The sequence below is a fragment of the Mustelus asterias genome, chromosome 9, assembly GCF_964213995.1.
Source record: "Mustelus asterias chromosome 9, sMusAst1.hap1.1, whole genome shotgun sequence".
NCBI classification, from domain to species: domain Eukaryota; kingdom Metazoa; phylum Chordata; class Chondrichthyes; order Carcharhiniformes; family Triakidae; genus Mustelus; species Mustelus asterias.
This window is the reverse complement of record NC_135809.1, coordinates 73,682,219-73,707,042: the sequence shown is the minus strand read 5'-3', so window position 1 is coordinate 73,707,042 and position 24,824 is coordinate 73,682,219. Positions and strand designations below refer to the sequence as shown.

At 46.2% G+C, this 24,824-nt stretch overlaps 1 protein-coding gene across 2 annotated transcripts in view; it reads left to right on the top strand.

The window, feature by feature from the left end:
* tspan4a (tetraspanin 4a) overlaps nucleotides 1-24,824 on the top strand; it is a 213,547-nt gene that overhangs the window by 12,838 nt on the left and 175,885 nt on the right. The window contains exon 2 of one of the 2 annotated variants that reach the window (XM_078220372.1): nucleotides 21,011-21,090. In XM_078220372.1, coding sequence (XP_078076498.1) covers nucleotides 21,011-21,090 — 80 coding nt within the window. Of the gene's footprint in view, nucleotides 1-20,760; nucleotides 21,091-24,824 lie in introns of those variants that run through there. The other variant, XM_078220371.1, reaches the window with a different exon arrangement.

Below are 24,824 nucleotides of genomic sequence, written 5' to 3'. Positions count from 1 at the left end.
ACACAAGGACATGTCTGCATATCTGTTCAGCATTGCAGTCAGCGGGCAGTCATTGGGCTTGGACAATCAAACTGCATTAGAATACCTGTTTGGCACCTACAGTTCTCCAATTCCATTCATAGTCACATTGAACAACTGCCCTCTAATCTCTCAGCTGGGTTTCCTCCTCTCATTCCAGCTCACTGAAAATGATGATGATTGTTTTTTTGCTAAAGGGTGTAAAAAACAGAAGGTATCTGCTGGAGATATTGAGTGGTGAGCTGTTTCAGACACTCACACGGTGACTGACACCTGACTGCCATCTCTAACCAGCGGCGTCATATTCACTGGGATGGGTGGCAGTGTTTGAGAGAAGTTGTGCGTTAGTTTGTGAGGGTAAATGATAGACATCCTAATGTAGATAACATGGGCTTTCATTAAAACTCAGTCTTTCTGAATGTCTACTGTTATAGGAAACTCACTGTCTGGAGTATTCCTTTGGCCTGACCTTCTCCTTTTTCCTGACCTTCTCCCTTTGTCCTGACCATGTACCTTTGACCTGATAGTGACCCTTTGTCCTGACCTTGTCCCTTTGCCCTGACAGTGATCCTTTGTCCTGACCTTGTCCCTTTGACCTGACAGTGATCCTTTGTCTTGATCTTGTCCCTTTGACCTAACAGTGACCCTTGTCCTGATCTTGTCCCTTTGACCTGACAGTGACCCTTTTGTCCTGAACTTCACCCTTTGACTACATGGCTGCCAGCCAATCAGATGAGGTGGGGATCCCACTCTGAATAAATGAAAGTTGCTCCCAGCATATCATCACCATCCGGATTTGACTATTCCAATGCTCCCTTGCTCATCCTCCCAGCTTCTACCACTCAGAAACTTCAACTCATCCAAAATTCTGCTGCCCACATCCTAACTGACTTCGCTTGGCTGCCACTCACCAATGGCTCCAATTAAAAATTCTCATCCCAGATTTGAATTGTTCCAAGCTCTTTTTCCTTCCTTACCTCTCTGCGCTCAGCTTGACACTGGCAGTACCTCCAATCACTTTGCTCCTGTCCTCTGGAATTCTCAAACTGTGGAGTTCTCCTCTTTCTCCTTCACCCCTCTATTCCCTCTCTCAATCTCCCAGCCTATAACCTTTCTGGCTGTGTCTCCTCTTTTCTGCGGCTATAATCTATGACCCCCTATTCTCTACAACCTTTCTTTGTGTATCGCCCTTTCCCAGTCTCTCTAATGCACTTCATTCCATTTACCAACAGACTCTTTTCCTGATGTCTGACGGAAGAAATTAAGCTCCCGACGACTACACTTCAAAGGAAAAACACCTCTGGAATATTCTAAATACTTCCAGTTCAGTGTCCATCATGACCATTATTTGTATGAAAGCTTTATAAACACTTGTACCACCAGGGCCCCTCTCTCTCTGCAGGAAGAACTTCAGACTCCCAAAGCAACCCATCCAGTTTCCACAAAGAGAGATTGTGTTCTGTGCTATTCTGTTCACTTGTACCTCAGTGAAGTCCTAAATCTCAGCAGTAGTTTAACTTTGGTACCACGTAATGATATTCTCCATGTTATCTTCCAGCACAGTTTCAGGAAGTAGCTAACCATGAGGAGTATTCATTGTTGAATACACAACAGCAAGCTGCATTTGGATATCACCAGTAACGTTTAAAAAAAAGAAACATGTGCCATGGAGGCAGATCAGAAAAAGTGAGTGATAACCTGGTCCAAAAGAGAAGATGAATTGAAGCTTTTAGAAGTAGGAGGGAGAAAAGTTGAGGGATTTAGTGAACGTTATAGAGAGGAAGGAGAGCTGTTCAGGGTCTAGGGACCAGGTCACAGAGGTTTTTCAGAGATATGGAGCATTAGGGAGCTTTCCAGAGGGAGGAGGGGGTTTTAGGGAGAGTAATGGGAGGTGGGTAGGGAATGTTATAGGGGGAGGATTTAGGGAGTATTGGGGGGAGGGGGTTTAGGGAGCATTACAGAGGGTGGGGTAGGGTGTTTAGGGAATGTTGCAGAGAATGGGGGATGGGGGTTTAGGTGTTAGGTAGGGGTTTCAGGGGGTGGAGAGTTTAGAGGGTTAGGGAGTGGGGGCGTTTAGGGGGTTACAGGAGGTGGGGGGTTGCAGGGAGTGGGGGTTTAGGAGGTTATGGAGGGTGGGGGGAGTTTAGGAGTTGTTATGGGGTGGGGTGTTTGGGGGGGTTATGGAGAGGGAGTTAACGGGGGTTTTGGAGAATGGGGTTTGGGGGTTATGGAGGGTGGGGTTTAGGGGGTTATGGAGGGTGGGGTTTAGGGGGATTATGGAGATTGGTGTTTAGGGGGTTATGGGGGGTGGGGTTTAGGGGGCTATGAAGGGTGGGGTTTAGGGGAGTTATGGAGGGTGGGGTTTAGGGGAGTTATGGAGGGTGGGGTTTAGGGGGTTATGGAGGGTGGGGTTTCAGGGAGTTATGGAGGGTGGGGTTTAGGGTAGTTATGGAGGGTGGGGTTTGGGGGTTATGGAGGGTGGGGGTTAGGGGAGTTATGGACGGTGGGGTTTAGGGGAGTTATGGAGGGTGGGGTTTAGGGGGTTATGGAGGGTGGGGTTTCAGGGAGTTATGGAGGGTGGGGTTTAGGGGAGTTATGGAGGGTGGGGTTTAGGGGGTTATGGAGGGTGGGGTTTAGGGGGATTATGGAGGTTGGGGTTTAGGGGGTTATGGAGGGTGGGGTTTAGGGGGATTATGGAGGTTGGGGTTTGGGGATTATGGAGGGTGGGGTCTAGGAGGTTATGGAGGGTGGGGTTTAGGGGGTTATGGAGGGTGGGGTTTCAGGGAGTTATGGAGGGTGGGGTTTAGGGGAGTTATGGAGGGTGGGGTTTAGGGGAGTTATGGAGGGTGGGGTTTAGGGGGTTATGGAGGGTGGGGTTTAGGGGGATTATGGAGGTTGGGGTTTAGGGGGTTATGGAGGGTGGGGTTTAGGGGGATTATGGAGGTTGGGGTTTGGGGATTATGGAGGGTGGGGTCTAGGAGGTTATGGAGGGTGGGGTTTAGGGGAGTTATGGAAGGTGGGGTTTAGGGGAGTTATGGAGGATGGGGTTTAGGGGGGTTATTCAGGGTGGGGTTTCGGGGGTTGTGGAGGGTGGGGTTTCGGGGTTTATGGAGGGTGGGGTTTCGGGGGTTATGGAGGATGGGGTTTCGGGGGTTATTCAGGGTGTGGTTTAGGAGAGTTATGGAGAGCGGGGTTTAGGGGGGTTATGGAGAGTGGGGTTTAGGGGGTTATGGAGGGTGGGGTTTAGGGGGTTATTGAGGGTGGGGTTTAGGGGGTTATTCAGGGTGGGGTTTAGGAGAGTTATGGAGAGTGGGGTTTAGGGCGTTATGGAGGGTGGGGTTTAGGGGGGTTATGGAGGATGGGGTTTAGCAGGGTTATGGAGGGTGGTCTTTAGGGGGTTATTGAGGGTGGGGTTTAGGGAGTAATGGAGGGTGGGGTTTAGGGGGTTATTCAGGGTGGAGTTTAGGGGGTTATGGAGAGTGGGGTTTAGGGGGTTATGGAGAGTGGGGTTTAGGGGGTTATGGAGGGTGGGGTTTAGGGAGGTTATGGGGTGGGGTGTTTGGGGGTTTACGGGGAGGGGTTACGGGGGTTGTGGAGGGTCGGGTTTTGGGTTTATGGAGGGTGGGGATTAGGGGGGTTTATAGAGGGTGGGGTTTAGGGGTTTATGGATGGTGGTGTTTAGGAGGAAATGGGGTGGGGTGTTTGGGGTGTTACGGGGAGGGGTTATGGGAGTTAAGGGGGTGAGGTTCAGTGGGTTATGGAGGGTGGGGTTATGGGGGGAGGGGTTGCGGGGGTTATGGAGGGTGGGGCTTAGGGGGTTGTGGAGGGTGGGGTTTGGAGGGGTTATGGAGGGTGGGGTTTAGGGGGGTTATGGAGAGTGGGGTTTAGGGTGATTATGGAGGGTGGGGTTTGGGGGTTATGGAGGTTGGGGTTTAGGGGGTTATAGTGGGTGGGGTTTAGGGGTTATGGAGGGTGGGGTTAGGGGGATTATGGAGGGTGTGGTTCATGGGAGTTATGGGGTTGGTTGTTTGGGGGGTTATGGGGAGGCGTTAAGAGGGTTATGGAAGGTGGGGTTTTGTGGGGTTATGGGGATGGGGTGTTTGGGGGTTTACGGGGAGGGTTCAAGGGGGTTATGGAAAGTGGGGTTTAAGTGGGTTATGGAGGGTGTGGTTTGGGGAGTTATGGAGGGTGGGGTTTAGGGGAGGGGGTGTAGGGGTGTTGCAGGGAGTGAAGAGGGAGTTTAGGGGCTTGTGGGGGGAATTGAGGGGTTATGGACGGTGGTGGATGGGGGTTTGGAGCATGTTACAGAGAGTGCAGTGTGGAGTTTTGGGGGGGATATGGAGGGTGGGGCATTGGGGTTTTGGGGGTGTTACAGAGCATGGAGGCTGGGGTTTGGGGGGGTTATGGAGGGTATGACCTTTACAGCAGTGGGCTCTGCCATTATTGTGACAGCAGAGAGGCGGGGTATGGTACGTACTAGGTGCTGAATGTCTTGAGGAGAATGGTGGGGCTACAGAAGGCTTTAAACAGAGAATAAAGAGTTGGAAAGTAATTGACTGGGGAACAAGTGTAGATTGGGCAGGGTAACAATGTTGTCTAGGAGAGAGGGCAGGTTGTGGCCGTGGTTTAGGTGATTTAAAAGTTTCTTTGGATAGGAGTCCTGAGAAGTGGTTGCTGGAGTGATGGAGTGCAGAGGAATTCAGGATATATGAAGTTTAAAAACAAACACAATATCCTCTGTTGGAATGAAGTTGAGTGAGACCGAGACGCGGGATTTGATTCTGGGCCTGGGGAAAATACTACAATTGATCTAAAATGAGAGCATCTGTGAAGTGGGATATTGCTCTGGGGATACTGTCACAGCCGTGACATGAAAGATTTAAAAAAATTCATCAGCTAGATTATGTTATAAAAACATTTTTTCCTGGGCTGTTAAAAATAGAAAATAGCTGAATTAGCAAATGGTTCAGTCAGTCACAGCTGAATGGTGGGCAGCACAGTGGCACAGCCGTTAGCACTGCTGCCTCACAGCACCAGGGGCCAGGGTTCAATTCCAGCCTTGGGACACTGTGCAGAGTTTGCACATTCTTCCTGTGTCTGTGTGAGTTTCCTCCAGGTGCTCCAAAAATCTACAGGTTAGGTGGATTGGCAATGGTAAATTGTACCCCAGTGTCAGGGGGATCAGCATGGTAAATATGTGAGGGCCTGGGTGGGATTGTTGTCGGTGCAGACTCGATGGGCCAAATGGCCTCCTTCTGCGCTGTAAGGATTCTATGATTCTATTTCATTATAATCTATGCTTGTACCACGTAGTCTCTCTCTCTTTCTGTACTTCCTCTTTTCTTCTCTCTGTATCTTCACCCTTCCCTCAGCTCCAGAACCTCTTTCTCTCTCTATAATCTCTCCCCATGCAATCTCCACCTATCATCTCTTGCTGCATATCAGCTCTTTCCTCTTCCTCACTCTGTATTGCCTTCTCCACCTTTTTATTTCCTTCCTCTCAAATTCTCTGGAATTTTTTTTTTCAACCCTCAGTCCTTGTGACAGAGAAGTCAAGTTGTTCACATTTCCTATAGAGACACTGCAGGTTCTCCTGTGAGATCAGGGTAACTGTTCCTTTCTTTTTGTGTTTCAAGGCCACATTGCTCTGCGTCTGTGAAGAATGTTGTGACTGGAAGTGTGCACTCTCTATCAGACTGAAATAGCTACTGCCTCCATGAATCAGCTGCTCACTGTTCAAGCAGTAGAGGGAGAACTGCACACAGCTCGCGGTCAATTGTAGACAGGACTTGGAGAGTGCAGAACATAAATCAAATGCCAGGCTGTAAAATCACAACATGCATTGAAACAAGGAATCACTGAGTGAAATCAATCAACAAATAACATGCCTCTCTATCTCCTAAACTCTATCTCATTCTCTCCATCCCCTAAACTCTGTTGCATTCTCTCCATCTTTTCCATCTCCTAAACTCTATCTCATTCTCTCCATCCTCTCTATCTCCTAAACTCTGTTGCATTCTCTCCATCCTCTCTGTCTCCTAAACTGTCTCATTCTCTCCATCCTCTCCATCTCCTAAATCTTGATTATTGGTACTTGATTCATAGGATGGCCAGGAAGCTAGGAAAAGGCCATGGGGTTGCCCTGTTAATTAAAGATGAAATTACAATAGAATGAGATGGCCTTAGTTTGAGAATCAATTTCAATAGAGTTAAGAAACAGCAAAGGTAAGAAGTCACTTTGTGAGTAGTTTATAGGTCCTGTAATAGATGGAGGGTAACTCAACGTGGCTTAACAATAAAAGGCTTTATTTTCAAATAAAGAATCATTTATGTACAAAAGGTCAGACTAGATTGCAATATGACTGCTCTGCTTGACTCCTAGGCTCCAAATGCAAATCCCTCCTCAACCTGTGGTATGCGCCCTCCTGCCAATCAGCTCAGCTTCCCGCCAGGATGATCCATAGGTCCTGGCCAGTCATATGGCACTCAGGAAACATGCCCATACCCCCTTAAAGATACACACTACTATACTCCCCCCCCCACCCCCCCCCCCCCCGCCCTTCCACCAAAATCCAAAGCACTCCTGAGGAGAAACAAGGAAAAGGATGAGTAAGGTACACAGCAGGTAAAAAGGGTACGAGGAAAATCTACTGGAAAACTCATCAAAGGTTCAATCAGTCCAGAGACTCCGGGGCTCTGTGGCCCCTCAGTTCAGTGGTAGGCACTTCTCCATTTAAACGGTCAGACTGGTCTGATGAAAAAGGCAGGCTCATTAATCACAGTAACCAGACCTGAGGGATTTGGGATTGTTTTCGCTGGAAAGGCGGCGGCTAAGAGGGGATCTTATTGAAACATATAAGATGATTAGAGGTTTAGATAGGGTGGATAGTGATAGCCTTTTTCCTCTGATGGAGAAATCCAGCACGAGGGGGCATGGCTTTAAATTGAGGGGGGGTAGTTATAGAACCGATGTCAGGGGTAGGTTCTTTACCCAGAGGGTGGTGAGGGATTGGAATGCCCTGCCAGCATCAGTAGTAAATGCGCCTAGTTTGGGGGCGTTTAAGAGATCCGTAGATAGGTTCATGGACGAAAAGAAATTGGTTTAGGTTGGAGGGTCACAGTTTTTTTTTTGTTTTTTTTTAACTGGTCGGTGCAACATCGTGGGCCGAAGGGCCTGTTCTGCGCTGTAATGTTCTATGTTCTATGTTCTATGACATCCTCCAACTATTTGCAGGGGTCACTTGTGGACCCTGTGTCCATTACTGCTCTCCTCCGCAGGTGATCCATGTGTTTCTTGAGTTGATAGCCTTGTATCTCCAAAACATAGGAGAGGTCCTGTCCTCTCCACTATTTTACCAGCCACCAACAAAGAACAAACAAAGAACAAAGAACAAAGAACAAAGAACAATACAGCACAGGAACAGGCCCTTCGGCCCTCCAAGCCCGCCCCGCTCCCCGGTCCAGGATTGAATCCTGAATCCAGGATCCCCACCCAATTTTCCAGCCTATCTACATACCAATATCCTATCCACCGAGCTGTCCCTCACAGCTACGATGCTTTGTTCATTACAACCTATTAACTTACCCCCACCCCCCCATTCCAGACCATGTGATCTCCAGGGAGAGGCATATGAAATTTCTAACCAAGACAGTATCCTCCATGTTAAACACTCTGGTTTTCCTTCCTTCTGAGAGGTTTGCCTAGCCTCCACCTTCCTTGCCGAATTTGGGAATATCACATCCAATTGTGTTCTTAACCCATCGGTAACTCGGATAGTGTGACCCCTGTGGCTATGTTTGAGGTGGTGTTACATGATAATGCATCTGCATATTGTATCTGCATTCCTGGGCAATGCTAAAATATAGAACTGTACGCTGCTAACAAAAGAGCCCAACTCCGCACCCTTGCAGACGCAATTGGTGGCAGCGGCTTATCTTCTCTAAATAGACATAACAATGCCTTGTGGTCTGAGACTATTGTAAAATGTTGGCCGTAAGTATACTAATGGAACTCTTGACCACGTAGATGACAGCTCAGCTTTCCTTGTCTGTTTGTGAGTTTAGGTGTCGTTTCCTGATCCAGATAGATTTTAGTTTCAATTCTCCGTAAACATCCTAATTCGTCTCAGAAGACCTCGGAATATTTCTCCAGTAGCTGCTGAAAATCTCCATCCCTCATATTTAAAACTTCCAGCCAGTTTAGCCATATCCACTTTTACCAATCACTCCCCATTGAACAAGATCTGTGACCCTTGATTACCAAAACCAGCAGCTTCGCTTCCTGGTTCTGATATGCCACGGTTACTGTTGTTGCACCTAAAGTCTGCAGTGTCTCTCTGATATATGTGGACAAAATGGCACCTGACTCACTTAGTCTTAATGGATGGAGACTATTTTGAAGGTAACAAAATGCCTGTTTTGAAGGGATGAAAGGATAAACCAGGAAACTATAGGCCTGTCAGGGTGACCTATTTAGCACAGTTGCCAAAGATGCGCAGGTTAGGTGGATTGGCCATGCTAAATTGACCCTTATTGTCCCAAGATGTGCAGGTTAGGGGATTAACGGGGTAAATGTGTGCGGTTACAGGGATGAGGTGGGCCTGTGTAAGATGCTCTGTAGGAAAGTTGGTTTAGACTCGATAGGCCAAATGGCCTCCTTCTGCACTGTAGGGTTTCCATGATTCAAACCTCAGTGGTGGGAAACTATTGGGAGCAATTCTGAGAACCAGAATTAATCTGCATTTGGAGAAGCAGGGATTAATCAAGCACAGTCAGCATGGTTTTGTTAAGGAGAGGACATAGAATCATAGAATCACTACAGTGCAGAGAGAGGTCATTCGGCCCATTGAGAATGCACCAACAACAATCCCACCCAATCCCTATCCCCATAACCCCATGTATTTACCTTGGTGAGTGTCAATTTAGCATGGCCAATCAACCTAACCTGCACATCTTTCGGACTGTGGGAGGAAACCGGAGCACCCGGAGGTAACCCACGTAGACACTTCGAGAACGTGCAGACTCCACACAGACAGTGACCCAAGGCTGGAATTGAACCCAGGTTTGCTGAGAGACAACAGTGCTAACCACTGTGCCATCATGCCGCCCACATGTCTGACCAACGTGATTGAATTTTTTTGAAGAGGTGACCAGGTGTGTAGTTGAGGACAATGCATTTGACATGGTTTCCTTGGACTTCAGCAAGGTTTTTGACAAGGTCCCACATGGGAGGCGGATAGCAATGATGAGGCCCCATGGGGTCCAAGGAAATTTGGAAAATTGGATCCAGAATTGGCTGAGTGATAGGAAGCAGAGGGTGATGGTCAAGGAATGTTTTTCTGACAGGAAGACTGTGTCTAGTGGGGTCCGTAGGAATCAGTGTTGGGGCTTTGCTGTTTGTGGTTTATATAAATGATTTAGACCTGAAAGTAGGAGAGTTGATCAGTAAGTTCACTGATGATATGAAAATTGGTGCGGTGGTAAACAGTGAGGAGGATAGCCTTAGATTACAGGTGGATATAGATGGGCTGATCAGTGGCAAATGCAATTCAATCTGGATAAGTATAAGGGGATGCACATGGGCAGGATAAACAAGACAAGGGAGTACATGATGAATGGCAAGATTCTGGGAAGTCATGATGTGGAGATGCCGGCGTTGGACTGGGGTAAGCACAGTAAGAAGTCTCACAACACCAGGTTAAAGTCCAACAGGTTTATTTGGTAGCAAATACCATAAGCTTTCGGAGCGTGCTGCTCCTTCGTCAGATGGAGTGGTTATCTGTTCTCCAACAGTGCACAGACACAGAAATCAAGTTACAGAATACTAATTAGAATGCAAATCTCTACAGCCAGCCAGGTCTTAAAAGGTACAGATAATGTGGGTGGAGGGAACATTAAACACAGGTTAAAGAGATGTGTATTGTCTCCAGACAGAACAGCTGGTGAGATTATGCAAGACCAGGGGCAAGCTGTGGGGGTCACTGATAATGTGACATAAATCCAACATCCCGGTTTAGGCCGTCCTCATGTGTGCGGAACTTGGCTATCAGTTTCTGCTCAGCGACTCTGCGCTGTCATGTGTCGTGAAGGCCGCCTTGGAGAACGCTTACCTGAAGATCCAAGGCTGAATGCCCGTGACTGCTGAAGTGCTCCCCCACAGGAAGAGAACAGTCTTGCCTGGTGATTGTCGAGCGGTGTTCATTCATCCGTTGTCGTAGCGTCTGCATGGTTTCCCCAATGTACCATGCCTCGGGACATCCTTTCCTGCAGCGTATCAGGTAGACAACGTTGGCCCAGTTGCAAGAGTATGTACCGTGTACCTGGTAGATGGTGTTCTCACGTGAGATGATGGCATCCGTGTCGACGATCCGGCACGTCTTGCAGAGGTTGCTGTGGCAGGGTTGTGTGGTGTCGTGGTCACTGTTCTCCTGAAGGCTGGGTAGTTTGCTGCGGACAATGGTCTGTTTGAGGTTGCGTGGTTGTTTGAAGGCAAGAAGTGAGGGTGTGGGGATGGCCTTGGCGAGATGTTCGTCTTCATCAATGACATGTTGAAGGCTCCGGAGGAGATGCCGTAGCTTCTCCACTCCGGGGAAGTACTGGACGACGAAGGGTACTCTGTCCACCGTGTCCCGTGTTTGTCTTCTGAGGAGGTCGGTGCGGTTTTTCGCTGTGGCGCGTCGGAACTGTTGATTGATGAGTCGAGCGCCATATCCTGTTCTTATGAGGGCATCTTTCAGCATCTGGAGGTGTCTGTTGTGATCCTCCTCATCCGAGCAGATCCTGTGTATTCGGAGGGCTTGTCCGTAGGGGATGGCTTCTTTTACGTGTTTAGGGTGGAAGCTGGAGAAGTGGAGCATCATGAGGTTATCCGTGGGCTTGCGGTATAGTGAGGTGCTGAAGCGACCGTCCTTAATGGAGATGCGTGTGTCAACATGCCAACATCTTCATGCACAGGTTCGAACAAGACTTCTTCACCGCACAGGACCTTCAACCGATGCTATACACTAGATACATCGATGACATTTTCTTCCTTTGGAGTCATGGTGAGCAATCACTGAAACAACTATATGATGACATCAACAAGTTCCATCCCACCATCAGACTCACCATGGACTACTCTCCGGAATCGGTTGCATTCTTGGACACACGCATCTCCATTAAGGACGGTCGCCTCAGCACCTCACTGTACCGCAAGCCCACGGATAACCTCATGATGCTCCACTTCTCCAGCTTCCACCCTAAACACATATAAGAAGCCATCCCCTACGGACAAGCCCTCCGAATACACAGGATCTGCTCGGATGAGGAGGATCGCAACAGACACCTCCAGACGCTGAAAGATGCCCTCATAAGAACAGGATATGGCGCTCGACTCATCGATCAACAGTTCCGACGCGCCACAGCGAAAAACCGCACCGACCTCCTCAGAAGACAAACACGGGACACGGTGGACAGAGTACCCTTCGTCGTCCAGTACTTCCCCGGAGCGGAGAAGCTACGGCATCTCCTCCGGAGCCTTCAACATGGCATTGATGAAGACGAACATCTCGCCAAGGCCATCCCCACACCCCCACTTCTTGCCTTCAAACAACCACGCAACCTCAAACAGACCATTGTCCGCAGCAAACTACCCAGCCTTCAGGAGAACAGTGACCACGACACCACACAACCCTGCCACAGCAACCTCTGCAAGACGTGCCGGATCGTCGACACGGATGCCATCATCTCACGTGAGAACACCATCTACCAGGTACACGGTACATACTCTTGCAACTGGGCCAACGTTGTCTACCTGATACGCTGCAGGAAAGGATGTCCCGAGGCATGGTACATTGGGGAAACCATGCAGACGCAACGACAACGGATGAATGAACACCGCTCGACAATCACCAGGCAAGACTGTTCTCTTCCTGTGGGGGAGCACTTCAGCAGTCATGGGTATTCAACCTTGGATCTTCAGGTAAGCGTTCTCCAAGGCGGCCTTCACGACACACGGCAGCGCAGAGTCGCTGAGCAGAAACTGATAGCCAAGTTCCGCACACATGAGGACGGCCTAAACCGGGATGTTGGATTTATGTCACATTATCAGTAACCCCCACAGCTTGCCCTGGTCTTGCATAATCTCACCAGCTGTTCTGTCTGGAGACAATACACATCTCTTTAACCTGTGTTTAATGTTCCCTCCACCCACATTATCTGTACCTTTTAAGACCTGGCTGGCTGTAGAGATTTGCATTCTAATTAGTATTCTGTAACTTGATTTCTGTGTCTGTGCACTGTTGGAGAACAGAGACCACTCCATCTGACGAAGGAGCAGCACGCTCCGAAAGCTTATGGTATTTGCTACCAAATAAACCTGTTGGACTTTAACCTAGTGTTGTGAGACTTCTTACTAAGATTCTGGGAAGCACAGAGGATCAGAGAGACCTTGATCTGTATGTACATCGTTCCCTTAAGGTAGCAGGATAGATGGATAAGGTGGTTAAGAAGGCATATGGTACACTTGCCTTTACTAGCCGAAGCATAGAGTTTAAGAGCAGGAAAGTTATGCTGGAACTGTATAAAACATTAATTATGCTACAGTTAGAGTTTTATGTGCAGTTCTGGAATCCACATTATAAGGAGGATGTGATAGCAATGGAAAGGATGCAGAGGATATTTACCAGGATGTTGCTTGGGCTGGAGAGTTTTAATTATGAAGAGAGATTGGATAGACTGGAGGTGTTTTCCTTGGAGCACAGGAGACTGATAGGGGGTCATGATTGAGATGTATAAGATTATGAGGGGCAGAGACAGAGTTGACAGGAATAAATATTTCTCCATGCTGGAGGGATCAATGACTGGGGGCATAGATTTAGAGTAAGGGCAGGAGGTTTAGAGTGGATGGGAGAAAAAACATTTTCACCAGAGGGTGGTGGGAGTCTGGAATTCACTGCCTGGGTGATGGAGACAGAGACCCTCATAAACATATAGATGTGCACTTGCAATGCCAAGGCATACAAGTTAATGGGCCAAGTGCTAGAAAATGGGACTAGAATAGTTAGGTGGTTGTTTTTGATTGGCACAGACACGATAGGCCAAAGGCCCATTTCTGTGCTGTAGACTTCAATGGCTATAACTCTTTCATAACTCTCGGCAAAGATATATTTCACTGAAAGAGACTCCAGGAGAAGGATGTACCAGCCATGGCCAACTAAGGAAGTTAAAGGTAGTATCAAATTGAACAAAAAAGTCTACAACACTGCACATGTTATTGATTGGCCAGAAGATTGGACAGATTTTAGAAATCAGCAAAGGATGATCAAAAAATAGGGGGAGAAATTAGAGTATGAGAGAAAGTTGGCTAGAAATATAAATATAGTCAGAATTTTTACAAGTGTTTAAAAAGGCAAAGAGTAACTAAAGAGAACATTAGGAGGTGAGAAAAGGGAATGAATACTAAGAAACAAGGAAATTGTGGAAGTGTTGAACAGGTATTTTGCATCTGTATTCACTGTAAAATATCCAGAAAAATCCCAAGAATGTCTGAAAATCAGAAGGTAAAAGGGAAGGAGGAATTTAAAACAATCACAACCACTAGGGAAAAGGTACTGGGAGAACTATTGGAACTAAAGGTTGACCAGTCCCCTGGACCTGAAGGTCTGCATCCTAGGGTCGTAAAGGAAGTGAGTGCAGAGATAGTGGATGCAATGGTCATAATCTTCCAAAATTTCTGAGATTTCTGGAAAGGTCCCAGTGGATTTAGGAAACGGCTAATGTAACACCTCTGTTCAAGACAGAAGGGAGGCTGAAAACAGGAAAATATAGGTCAGTTAGCCTAATGTCTATCATAGGGAAAGTGCGAGAATCTATTATTAATGAGGTAAGAACAGGTTATTTAGAAAATCACAATACATTCAGGTAGAGTCAACATCGTTTTATGGAAGGGAAATTGTGTCTGACAAGTTTATTTGAGTTCTTTGAGTAAGCGACAAGTAACATGGATATCAGAGAACCTAGAGATGGGGTGTACTTGGATTTCTAAAAGACATTTGAGAAGGTGCCACATCAAAGGCTATTGAACAAAAAATGAGTTTGTGGTGTTGGGGGCAACATTTTACCATGGATAAAGGATTGGATAGTTAACAGGAAGCAGAGAGTAGGGATGGATGGGTTCTCCTAGAGTGGGAGCAAGCTGTTCTTAGTGGAATACCACATGCTAAGGCCTTAACTATTTACAATATGTATCAATGTCTTCCTGAAGTGGCTGAAGATACAATAATTTGAGGGTGACCTGTTGTGACTTCAAGTTAAGAAGGGTTTATTGCCAACAATATAAATGTGTAAATATAAGCAATAGTTAGGCGGAACTAAAGAGAGGGCGACACTGTGCTCCTCGACACCAACTGAGGGTCCCCCAGCCCCAGGTGCATGCCCTTGCTCCCAACTGGCTCAGCTTCCTGAACTGCCTCTCCATAGGTTCCAGCATGATTATAAGACACTCATGATCATCCCTTAAAGGGGCCACGCTATGACAATAGAGTTTTGATTGACAAGGGAGTCAAGGGGGTTGCGGTGACAGGTAGGAAAGTGGAGTTAAGAACACATTAGATCAGCCATGAGCTTACTGAATAGGGGAGGAGGCTGGAGGAGCCAAGTGGCCTATTCTTGTTCTGCATTCTTGTGCTGCAGTGCTAACTTCTAGAGAAGATCAAAATAATTCTACTACTGAAAGACTCGTGTTAGATAGTCTCACTCCTTATGTCAAAACTCAAGGTCAGCACTTGGAAATCAGTCCACTAGTTGGCTTCACCGCAGTGTCACTGCAGTGTAATCCAGTGTAAAGACACCTGCAGTATTATCCAGGGCAAACACATATGCAATGTGATCCAGTGCAAACACATTTCCAGCTTAATCCAGTGAAAACACGCCAGCTGTATTACCAAGGGCAAAACATCTGTAGTGTGATGGAGTGCAAACACATCTGCAGTGTGATCAAGGGCAAATACATCTGCAAGGTAATCCAGTGCAAACACATCTGCAGTATAATCTAGGGCAAAACATCTGCTGTTTGATCCAGTGCAAATGCATCTGCAGTGTGATCCAGTGCAACCACATCTGCAGCGTAATCCTGTGAAAACACAGCTGCTGTATTATCAAGGGCAAAACACCTGCGGTGTAATCAAGGGCAAACACATTTGCAGTGTGATCCAGTGCAAATGCAACTGCAGTGTAATCTAGGGCAAAACATCTGCAGTGCGATCCAGTGCAAATACACCTGCAGTGTTATCCAGTGCAAACACATCTGCAGTGTAATCAAGTGCAAACACACCTGCAGTGTGATCCAGTGCAAATACATCAGCAATGTGATCTAGTGTAAAGACATCTGCAGTGTGATCCAGTGCAAATACACCTGCAGTGTTATCCAGTGCAAACATATCTGCAGTGTAATCAAGTGCAAACACATCTGCAGTGTGATCCAGTGCAAATACATCTGCAATGTTACCCAGTGCAAATGCATCTGCAGTGTGATCTAGTGTAAAAATATCTGCAGTGTAATCCAGTGCAAATATATCTGCAATGTGATCTAGTGTAAAGACATCTGCAGTGTAATCCAGTGCAACTGAATCTACAGTGTGATCCAGTGCAAAAAAACCTGCAGTGTGATCCAGTGCAACACATCTGCAATGTTATCTGGTGCAAACAAATCTGCAGTGTGATCGAGTGTAAACACATCTGTAGTGTGATCAATGGCAAATACATGTGTAGTGTGATGCATTGCATACACATATGCAATATAATCCAGGGCAGACACATCTGCAGTGTGGTCCATGGCAGACATATCTGCAGTGTGATCCAGTGAAAACTCAGCTGCAGTTTGATCCAGTGCAAACACATCTGAGGTGTAATCCAGTGCAAACACATCTGCAGTGTGATTGAGTGAAAACACATCTGCAGGTACGTTTGCATTGTTAACCAGGGATTGTGGGTGTGTCCTTTGAACTATTTCTTATTCGTTGGAATGTATTTATTCTGTGCATTCTGAAATATCCTCTTAAATGTTTGCCACTGCGTCTCTATTGACCTATCCCTTAACCTAATTTGCCAATTCAAAAAGTTTATTAGTCACAAGCAGGCTTACATTAACACTGCAATGAAGTTACTGTCCCCTAGTCGCCACACTCCGGCATCTGTTTGGGTACACTGAGGGAGAATTTATCATGGCCAATTTCCCTAATCAGCACATCTTTCAGATTGTGGGAGGAAACCAGAGCACCCAGAGGAAACCCACGCAGACAATGCAAACATACCTGCAGTGTGGACCAATGCAAACACGCCTGTAGTATGGTCCAGTGCAAACACATCTGCAGTGTAATCCAGTGCAAACAGACCTACAGTATGATCCAGTCCAAACACATCTACAGCATGGTCCAGTGTAAACACATCTGCAGTGTAATCCAGTGCAAATACACCTGCAGTCTGATCCAGTGCAAACACATTTACAGCATGATCCAGTGCAAACACATCTGCAGTGTGATCCAAGGCAGTGTTTGTGGCTGCATGAATTTTAGCTCAGATTTATTGAACTGGAGGCTGAGCTGCAGACACTGCAGAACAGCAGGGAGGGGGACAGTTACCTGGACACATTATTCCAGAAGGTGATCACACCCTTAGTATAGGTTTTTCTGATTTGGTCAGTGGCAAGGACAGGAGGGTGTGACTGCATGTGAGGCAGGTACCAGACTCAGGGGCTGGGAGTGCAGGAGCCTCAGCCTTTACAATTGTCCAACAGGCTTTAGGTTCTTTCAGCTTGTTTGGATGAGAGTGGGGCCGCAGGGTGGATTAGCTGATTGACCATTGCACCGTGGTACAGGAAGCTATTCACGTGGGGCTGGCGGGGGGGGGAGGGGGGGGGGTGCTAAAGGAAACATAGTGGTAATATGGGACAATATAGTCAGAGGAATTGACTGTTCTCAGCAGCAATGAGCATGAGGCCAGGCGGCTGTGATGTCTGCCTGGTTCCAGAGTTTGATACATCTGCTTGGGGCTGGAGACGAACTTGCAATGAGAGGGGGAGGACCCAGTGGTCGTGTTCCTTGTAGGTACCAATGACACAAGCAGGATGTTGAAGGAGGTTCTGCATAGTCGGCATGGGGAGCTAGAAGCAGAACCTCTGGATTATTACTTCAGCCATGTGCAAATTGGTATAGGACAAGTCAGATCAGAGAGATGAACGTCTGGCTCAAAAGACTGGTGTAGGAAAAGTGGGTTCCAGTTTGCTGGGCACTGACACCAGTAGTGGGGAAAGTAGGAGCTGTAACGTTGAGATGGTATACAACTGAAACAAGCTGGGACTGGTATTCTAGCGAGCTGCATTACTTTAGGAAGTAGAGAAGGTTTTAAAGTAGTGGGGGCAAGGGATGAAATTTGGGAAAATGGGGCGGAATGGCCTACTTCTGTTCCTATTTCATATGTGATAAATCAAAAAGTAGAGATAAAAATATATTATTATGGGAAATGATAAACAGACCACGACAGTAAGGGATAGAGAGTACAAATCTAACAGTAAATCAATAGATGAGACTAGAGGTTATAAAAAGAATAAAAGGATAAAATTAAAAACTCTGCATCTAAATGCCTGTAGCTTTTAAAACAAAACAGATGAATCAAGAGTACTAATCAAAATGTTTGATCAAAGTTCAGGAAACTAGAATGCAGAAATGGTTTGGGTAGGGAATGAGATATAGTAAAGGCAAGTAGTCACTTGTGGGAGTCATGTACAGGCACCGTAATAGTAACCACATGGTGGGAGGGAGCATAAAAGAATAATTGGAGCTTATCAGAATCTACATATAGACCGGAATAGTCAAATGGGCAAAAGAAGCCTAGATGAAGAGTTCATAGACTATTTCTGGGATAGTTTCTTAGAACAGTATGTTCTGGAACCAATTGAAGAGCTAGACCACACTTAGTATGGTGCAGTGAGGTAGGAGTAATTAATGATCTCATAGTGAAGGTGTCTCCAGGTAGCAGTGATCATAATATGATTGAAGTTTACATTTGGTTTGAGGGAGTGAGGAGTGGGTCTGAGACTATGTTTTAAATTTAAATAAGGGCAATTAATAGCTATGAAAGCAGAACTGGCTAAGTGAATTGGGCAGCATAGTGGCACAGTGGTTAGCACTGCTGCCTCACAGTGTCAGGGACCCGCGTTCAATTCCCGGTTTGGGTCACTGTTTGTGTGGAGTTTGCACATTCTCCCCGTGTCTGCGTGGGTTTCCTCTGGGTGCTCTGGTTTCCTCCCACAGACTGAAAGATGTGCTGGTTAGGGAAATTGGCCATGATAAATTCTCCCTCAGTGTACCCAAACAGATGCCGGAGTGTGGCGACTAGGGGACAGTAACTTCATTGCAGTGTTAATGTAAGCCTGCTTGTGACTAATAAACTTTTTGAATTGGCAAATTAGGTTAAGGGATAGGTCAATAGAGACGCAGTGGCAAACATTTAAGAGGATATTCAGAATGCACAGAATAAATACATTCCAACAAATAAGAAATAGTTCAAAGGACACACCCACAATCCCTGGTTAACAAAAAAAGATAAAGATAGTATCAAACTTTAAAAAAGGCATAGAATTGCCCAGGCAGATCAGAAGATTGGACAGAATATAAGGAACAGCAAAGGATGACAAAAAGATTAATAAGGAGGAAAAATTAAAGTATGAGATAAACACACTAGAAATATAAAAACAGTAAGTGTTTTAATAAATATTTTAAAAAGAAAAGAGTTAACAATGTGAATGTTAGTCCTATAGAAAGTGAGTCTGGAGTCTTGGTGGCAGCTGAACATGTATTTTGCATCAGTCTTCACTATAGCGGATACAAGTAACATTTCAGAAGCAGCTGTAACCAGGAAATGGAAGGGAGGGAGGAACTCAGGAAAATTACAGTCACCAGAAAAATAATACTGAGCAAATTGTTGGAGTTGCCTGCTGACTGGAACCCAGGTCCTGATGGACTTCATCCTAGGGTTTTAAAAGAAATGGCGAGTGAGAAAGCTTGATGCAGGGATGGTCCTATTAGATTGGAAGATAACAAATGTAACTCCAATATTCAGAAATGGAGGGAGACAGAAAGCAGGAAACTGCAGGCCAGTCAGCTTGGTTAAGTTAAGTTTAAGTTTATTTATTAGTGTCACAAGTAGGCTTCCGTTAACACTGCAATGAAGTTACTGTGAAAATCCCCTAGTTGCCACACTCCGGTTCCTGTTTGGGGACACTGAGGGAGAATTTAGCATGGCCAATGTACCTAACCAGCACGCCTTTCGGACTGTGGGAGGAAACCGGAGCATCTGGAGGAAACCCACGCAGACATGGGGAGAGCGTGCAGACTCCGCGCAAACAGTGACCCAAGCTGGGAATCGAACCTGGACCCCTGGCACCACCATGCCACCCCTAAGGTCTGTCATAGAGAAAATGTTAACAGGTAATTTTAAAGAAGCTATAACAGGGCAATATGTGAAGACATCAATTTGAAATCCATATATTCCCACTTCCTGAACTTTGGGTTTTGTGGTAGTCTCCTCATTGTGCAATGTTTATTTCTGGGGAGCTAATGAATAAAGGCTTGCTGTGAATTTCTGTGACAGCTTCCAATCATTCTGTCTTACTTTTGAATCAGACCAACAGAATTACAGTGATTTCAGATTCAATCTCCAACTTTCTCCAGATCAAACAATATGTAAGAGTGAACAGGAGAGGAACTGAAGCCACTGAATTTTCAATGAAAACCTCAACGCCCTGTCACTCAGCTCCACTGTACTTGGCCTTGACTCCAGTTGGGACAATTTGAGGCAGCTTCTCCCAGGGGAGCATTGCAAAGAGCCTCCCTTGATCACAGAATTCTTCAATGACACTCAAAAGCCACTTCAGCATGCAACGTTGACTGTTAAATGGATTGAGTGTGGTGGGCCGTGTTCACTATGCTTTCTCAGAGATGTGAAGGGACTGTCAGTGAGTGGGATACTGAATACTGGAGGATGCTCACTTGAGCTGCTGCTGTATTCTCGCAGTACACAGCCTGGTTGGCACTGATTTGGGGCTAAATGAGGGAGTGTGATGTGTAAAGCAATCAGCAGTCTGAGAGAGGGGATCTGAAGGAATGAAGTTGTATCAGTGCAGAGTGAGAGATGGTGTTCCCCTCTGCACAAGCCTGCTGCTCTCTCTCTCTGACTGGCATGCAGGGCTCTGGTTATGATTGGCTGGGAGGCAGCTGTGGTTAATGAGAATGAAGCAATGATTGGAAAGGGAGGCAGAGAGAGAGAGAGAGCAGGAGCGGAGAGTGCTGAGCAGGCAATATGGAAAGGCATTTCTACACACACACAGGAAGGAGCTAGCACTTTGACACAGACAGGAGGGGAGCTGCTTTGCTCTGGAGTGGATGATTCGGCTCTGGCTTGCTCTGGAGTGGGGGAGTAGTTATTTGAAGTGGGGACTTGCTGGAAGTGAGGGAAGATCACAGTGTGCAGCCCCGGAGGTATTCAGAGCGCAGGCAGTGCTGGACTCTGACAGGCATGAGGCTGTAGCTGGGTGAACTATGTGTGAGAGTCCTGCTCTGGTCAGAATTGAAGAGTGTTCTCCAAGTGACAGTCACTTCTCACCCGGAGAGGGACTCCTGACACTTCCCTCTCTCCTCCCGAGAGCATGCTGATGTACAGAAAGCTTTCTCTTGTTTAAAAAGATCCCCCAGAAGAAGTGTTTGGAAGATGAATAGATCGGACAGTGATGAATCTGCCTACCACCGCAGCCCATCCCTGGACAGTAAAGACTATTCTGCGGCACACGGCGCCTTTCGGCGTTACAGCAGCATGTATGGCGGGCAGTTTGAAGCCAACTCCTCTTTCTTTGGCTTACACACTAACCCGGGCCCGAAAGCCAGCAAAGCAGAGTATACCTCCCCAAAGGGCAGTAAATATGTGGTCTTTTACCTGGATCTCTCCTTTATATTCCTTCTAGAATTGAAGAAATGCAGTATGGCCCAGAACTGCCTGCAGTGTCTCAAATACCTCATGTTCATCTTTAACCTCTTCTTCTGGGTAAGTGCCGCTTGCCTTTTCCAATACCTCCTGCCTGCTTGTTAGCCGCATTTTATTTCACCTCAGCCTCACATCAGTATCTCAGTTCAGTGGTACTTTCCTTTTAGCCCAGGCTTGGCTCCTAAATGCCGAGGGAACTGTTAATCCTCCCAGCCCCGCTGCCCGGGTAACTTTGGAACAAGTCAGCCCCTATGAGATTCATCCTATTTCCGTTCCAGGAGAGGCTGCTGACAGAGATGGAGTCTGGCTGCAGCTGGGATGATGAAAGTTCCTGTCAACATCCCCAATCCGTCCCAGAGATGCAGCTCACCTGCTGTGTCTGAGCAAGTCCCTTCACTTCTTCACAAGGGCAATTCTGGTCACATGTAATCTTCCAGCAGAGGGCGATGATAACAGACTGGGAGGCACAGTGCCTCTCCTCATTAGCTGAGTGTTTAGTTGTTTAGCCCCCCTCCAGAGGGCTATGTCTGTGGACCTGAGTTAATGATCTAATTCACTTCTCTGTTTCTAAACTGACAATTCCACTCCTCAGCCCTCATCTTCTCTCCATCACTTACCCGTCCCCTCTCCTGTGTCAGCAGAGTAGTCTTGTTGCCTCTGAGACAGAAAGTTCTGGGTTCAAGACTCACTCTGGAAACTTGTGCATAAAAATCAAAGTTGACATTTCAGTGCAACAAGGAGAGAGTGCTGCAGTGTCAGAGATGTCTTCCAAATTTTAAACCATCTGCTGTTTTAGGTGTATATCAAAGAATCCCATAGCATTATTTTAAAGAGAAGTGGGGCAGTTATCCCCAGTGTCCAGACCATATTTATCTTTTAATCAATATCTCAAAACACAGAATATCTGATCGTTGTCACATTTTCCCATTTGTGGGAGGTTGCTGTGTATAAATTGTCAGCTGTGTTTCCAACATTACAAAAATGACTACACTTCTAAAAGTACTTAATTGGCTGTACATTCCAATGCTCATGAAAGTTGCTATATAAATGCAAAGCTTCCTTCTTCTTGAAACAATCACATTTGCATTATAACTGACGGTGTCACAGTGTCTAGATTCCAGCCGCTGAAATTTGGAAAGGCACTTTCTCCTCTTCATCAACATTCTCAGGATCAAATATTGAAATATCTTTTAAAGTTACCTAGAATCACTCATCACAGCTGCTAACTTTGTAGCATGGTCTTTGCCATGGTAACTTGTCAAAGTGCCAGCGAAGCATTAGTTTCAGAAACTATCACAGTGGAAATGTGCATCTTTACATGTGAAAGTCAGAATTAAATAGTGTATTTTTTTATACAAGTATCATTATGGAATGATTTATCCTGACGTTGAGATGAAATTGTGCAACAGCATTTGTTTATACGGAGATGTACTGCAGGGATTTTACATACAGGTATTAGTGCGGACAGTGTATCCACATGTGGAGATAACATTGTGGGACTGTATATCTACACGTGGAGAAAAGATTGTGGGACTGTGTATCTTCACACGGAGATAGTGTTGTGGGACTGTGTATCTTCATGTGGAGATAACATTGTGGGACTGTGTATCTACATGTGGAGATAACATTGTGGGACTGTGTATCTACATGTGGAGATAACATTGTGGGACTGTGTATCTTCATGTGGAGATAACATTGTGGGACTGTGTATCTTCATGTGGAGATAACATTGTGGGACTGTGTATCTTCACGTGGAGATAACATTGTGGGACTGTGTATCTTCATGTGGAGATAACATTGTGGGACTGTGTATCTTCATGTGGAGATAACATTGTGGGACTGTGTATCTTCATGTGGAGATAACATTGTGGGACTGTGTATCTTCATGTGGAGATAACATTGTGGGACTGTGTATCTTCATGTGGAGATAACTTTGTTGCAATGTGTATCTTCACGTGGAGATAACATTGTGGGACTGTGTATCTCTATAGAAGATGTCATTATTGGACTGTGTATTACATGGATGACACGTGGGTGTCAGCGTGGGATTGTGCATGTTTACATCTGTGTGTCAGTGTACAATTATACTTTTAGTGACACCATTGTTGAACATGGAGTGTTACCTGCAGATATTGCGGTGCTTTGTATCAGGGTGTGGAGCCATTTTTGTATCCGTTTGGGACTCTGAATGTTTACGAGGACAGTCTGCCCCTTGGGGCTGAGAGTATTTATAAGATGTCATTGTGTGATTTTACCATAATGATTTACTCTGGGTCAGTGGATGGTGCAGTGTGTCCAGTGTATTTGTCTAATGGTTACTCTAGTTGTCACCTCTTGTTTTCAGCTCTCATCACTGCCTGGTAGTGAAACTATTGACAAAGTAGAGCTTTCTGCATCAGCCTCTCCCACTCGTATAATCTACTCATCAGCCAGCCCTCTGTATGCCTCCCCATGGTGACGTAGATAAACTGTGTATCTCATGGACCCAGGCTGAACTGCAGGGGGCACAGGTAGCATGGTTGGCGGATGCATGCCATATGGATCCACCAATGTGTGGTTATGCCCTGGTGCCCACAAACCAGATTCCTGGCTGTGGGTAAATAGCCCCACTGTCTTTTGGGTGTCTCGGGAACAACGAAGGTTAAGGAAGTGAACCCTGACAGAAAATCAAGAGTGGATTCCCGTAGGCACTAATCTGCCATCTCTCTGGCAGCTTTGTACTGTGCCCTGGAGAAGACAGTTCAACTTTGTGGTTTACATTGGCACAGACAGGGAGAAATGTTACCTGTTATAAGCTCCTGTCTGATTGGCACGAGCGCCAAGGTTAATCCTGATGGTGTGAGACGTCATTGCATCTGATTGGATATCTACTCCCTGTCTCAGGCGGGGCAGTCCCAGTCAGTTAGGTGCTGACTAGGCCTGTCTTCACTGTCTTCTTGGAGCTTAGCAAGTCATCTTTTGACAGGCAGACACTAATCTATAACCAGGCGAGACAAACCCAACAAGGAAGATACCAGTCTTTCACATCCCAAGCTAGAACATAAGGGCCATGTGGCTTGGCGTTATTGAAGACCTTCTGCAAGTTAATAGCAGAAGCAAGACAAAAAACTTACAAAGCTCAATGTGCATGTTGCTGCCCTGCAAGGTCTTCTGGCAGGGGAAAATTGAAGTGGCAACACGTGAGTATGGAGTATGTTTCACACTAAAAACCACTCTACTCATGCTGAAGCCTCAGAGAGACTTCTAACTTTTCGCTTATCAGGAAACACCAGCCAAGTAAACCTCATGTGCACCGATGCCCCAAAACTCACCTGTCCCCCAGATGTCAAGGATGAATTTTATGAGACACTTGATGCTGTCATTGTAACTTGTTGTTGTACTCTCTGCCTCTATTTATACAGCTCAGGATCCTGTACACCTTTTTACCAGGTTCTCAACCTGTCCTGCCATCTTCAATGATTACACATTTACCCCCAGGTTTCTCAATTCCTACAGCCCCTTTAGAATCGTTGCTCCTTGTTCCTCCAACCAAAATGTGCCACTTCCCATTTCCCTGCATTAAATTTCAGTCAGAAGTCTCACAACACCAGGTTAAAGTCCAACAGGTTTATTTGGTAGCAAAAGCCACAAGCCTTCAGAGCGCTGCTCCTTCCCAGGTAAGTGGGAGTTCTGTTCACAAACAGGACTAAAGACACAAACTCAATTTACAAGATAATGGTTGGAATGTGAGTCTTTACAGGTAATCAATTCTTAAAGGTACAGACAATGTGAGTGGAGAGAGGGTTAAGCACAGG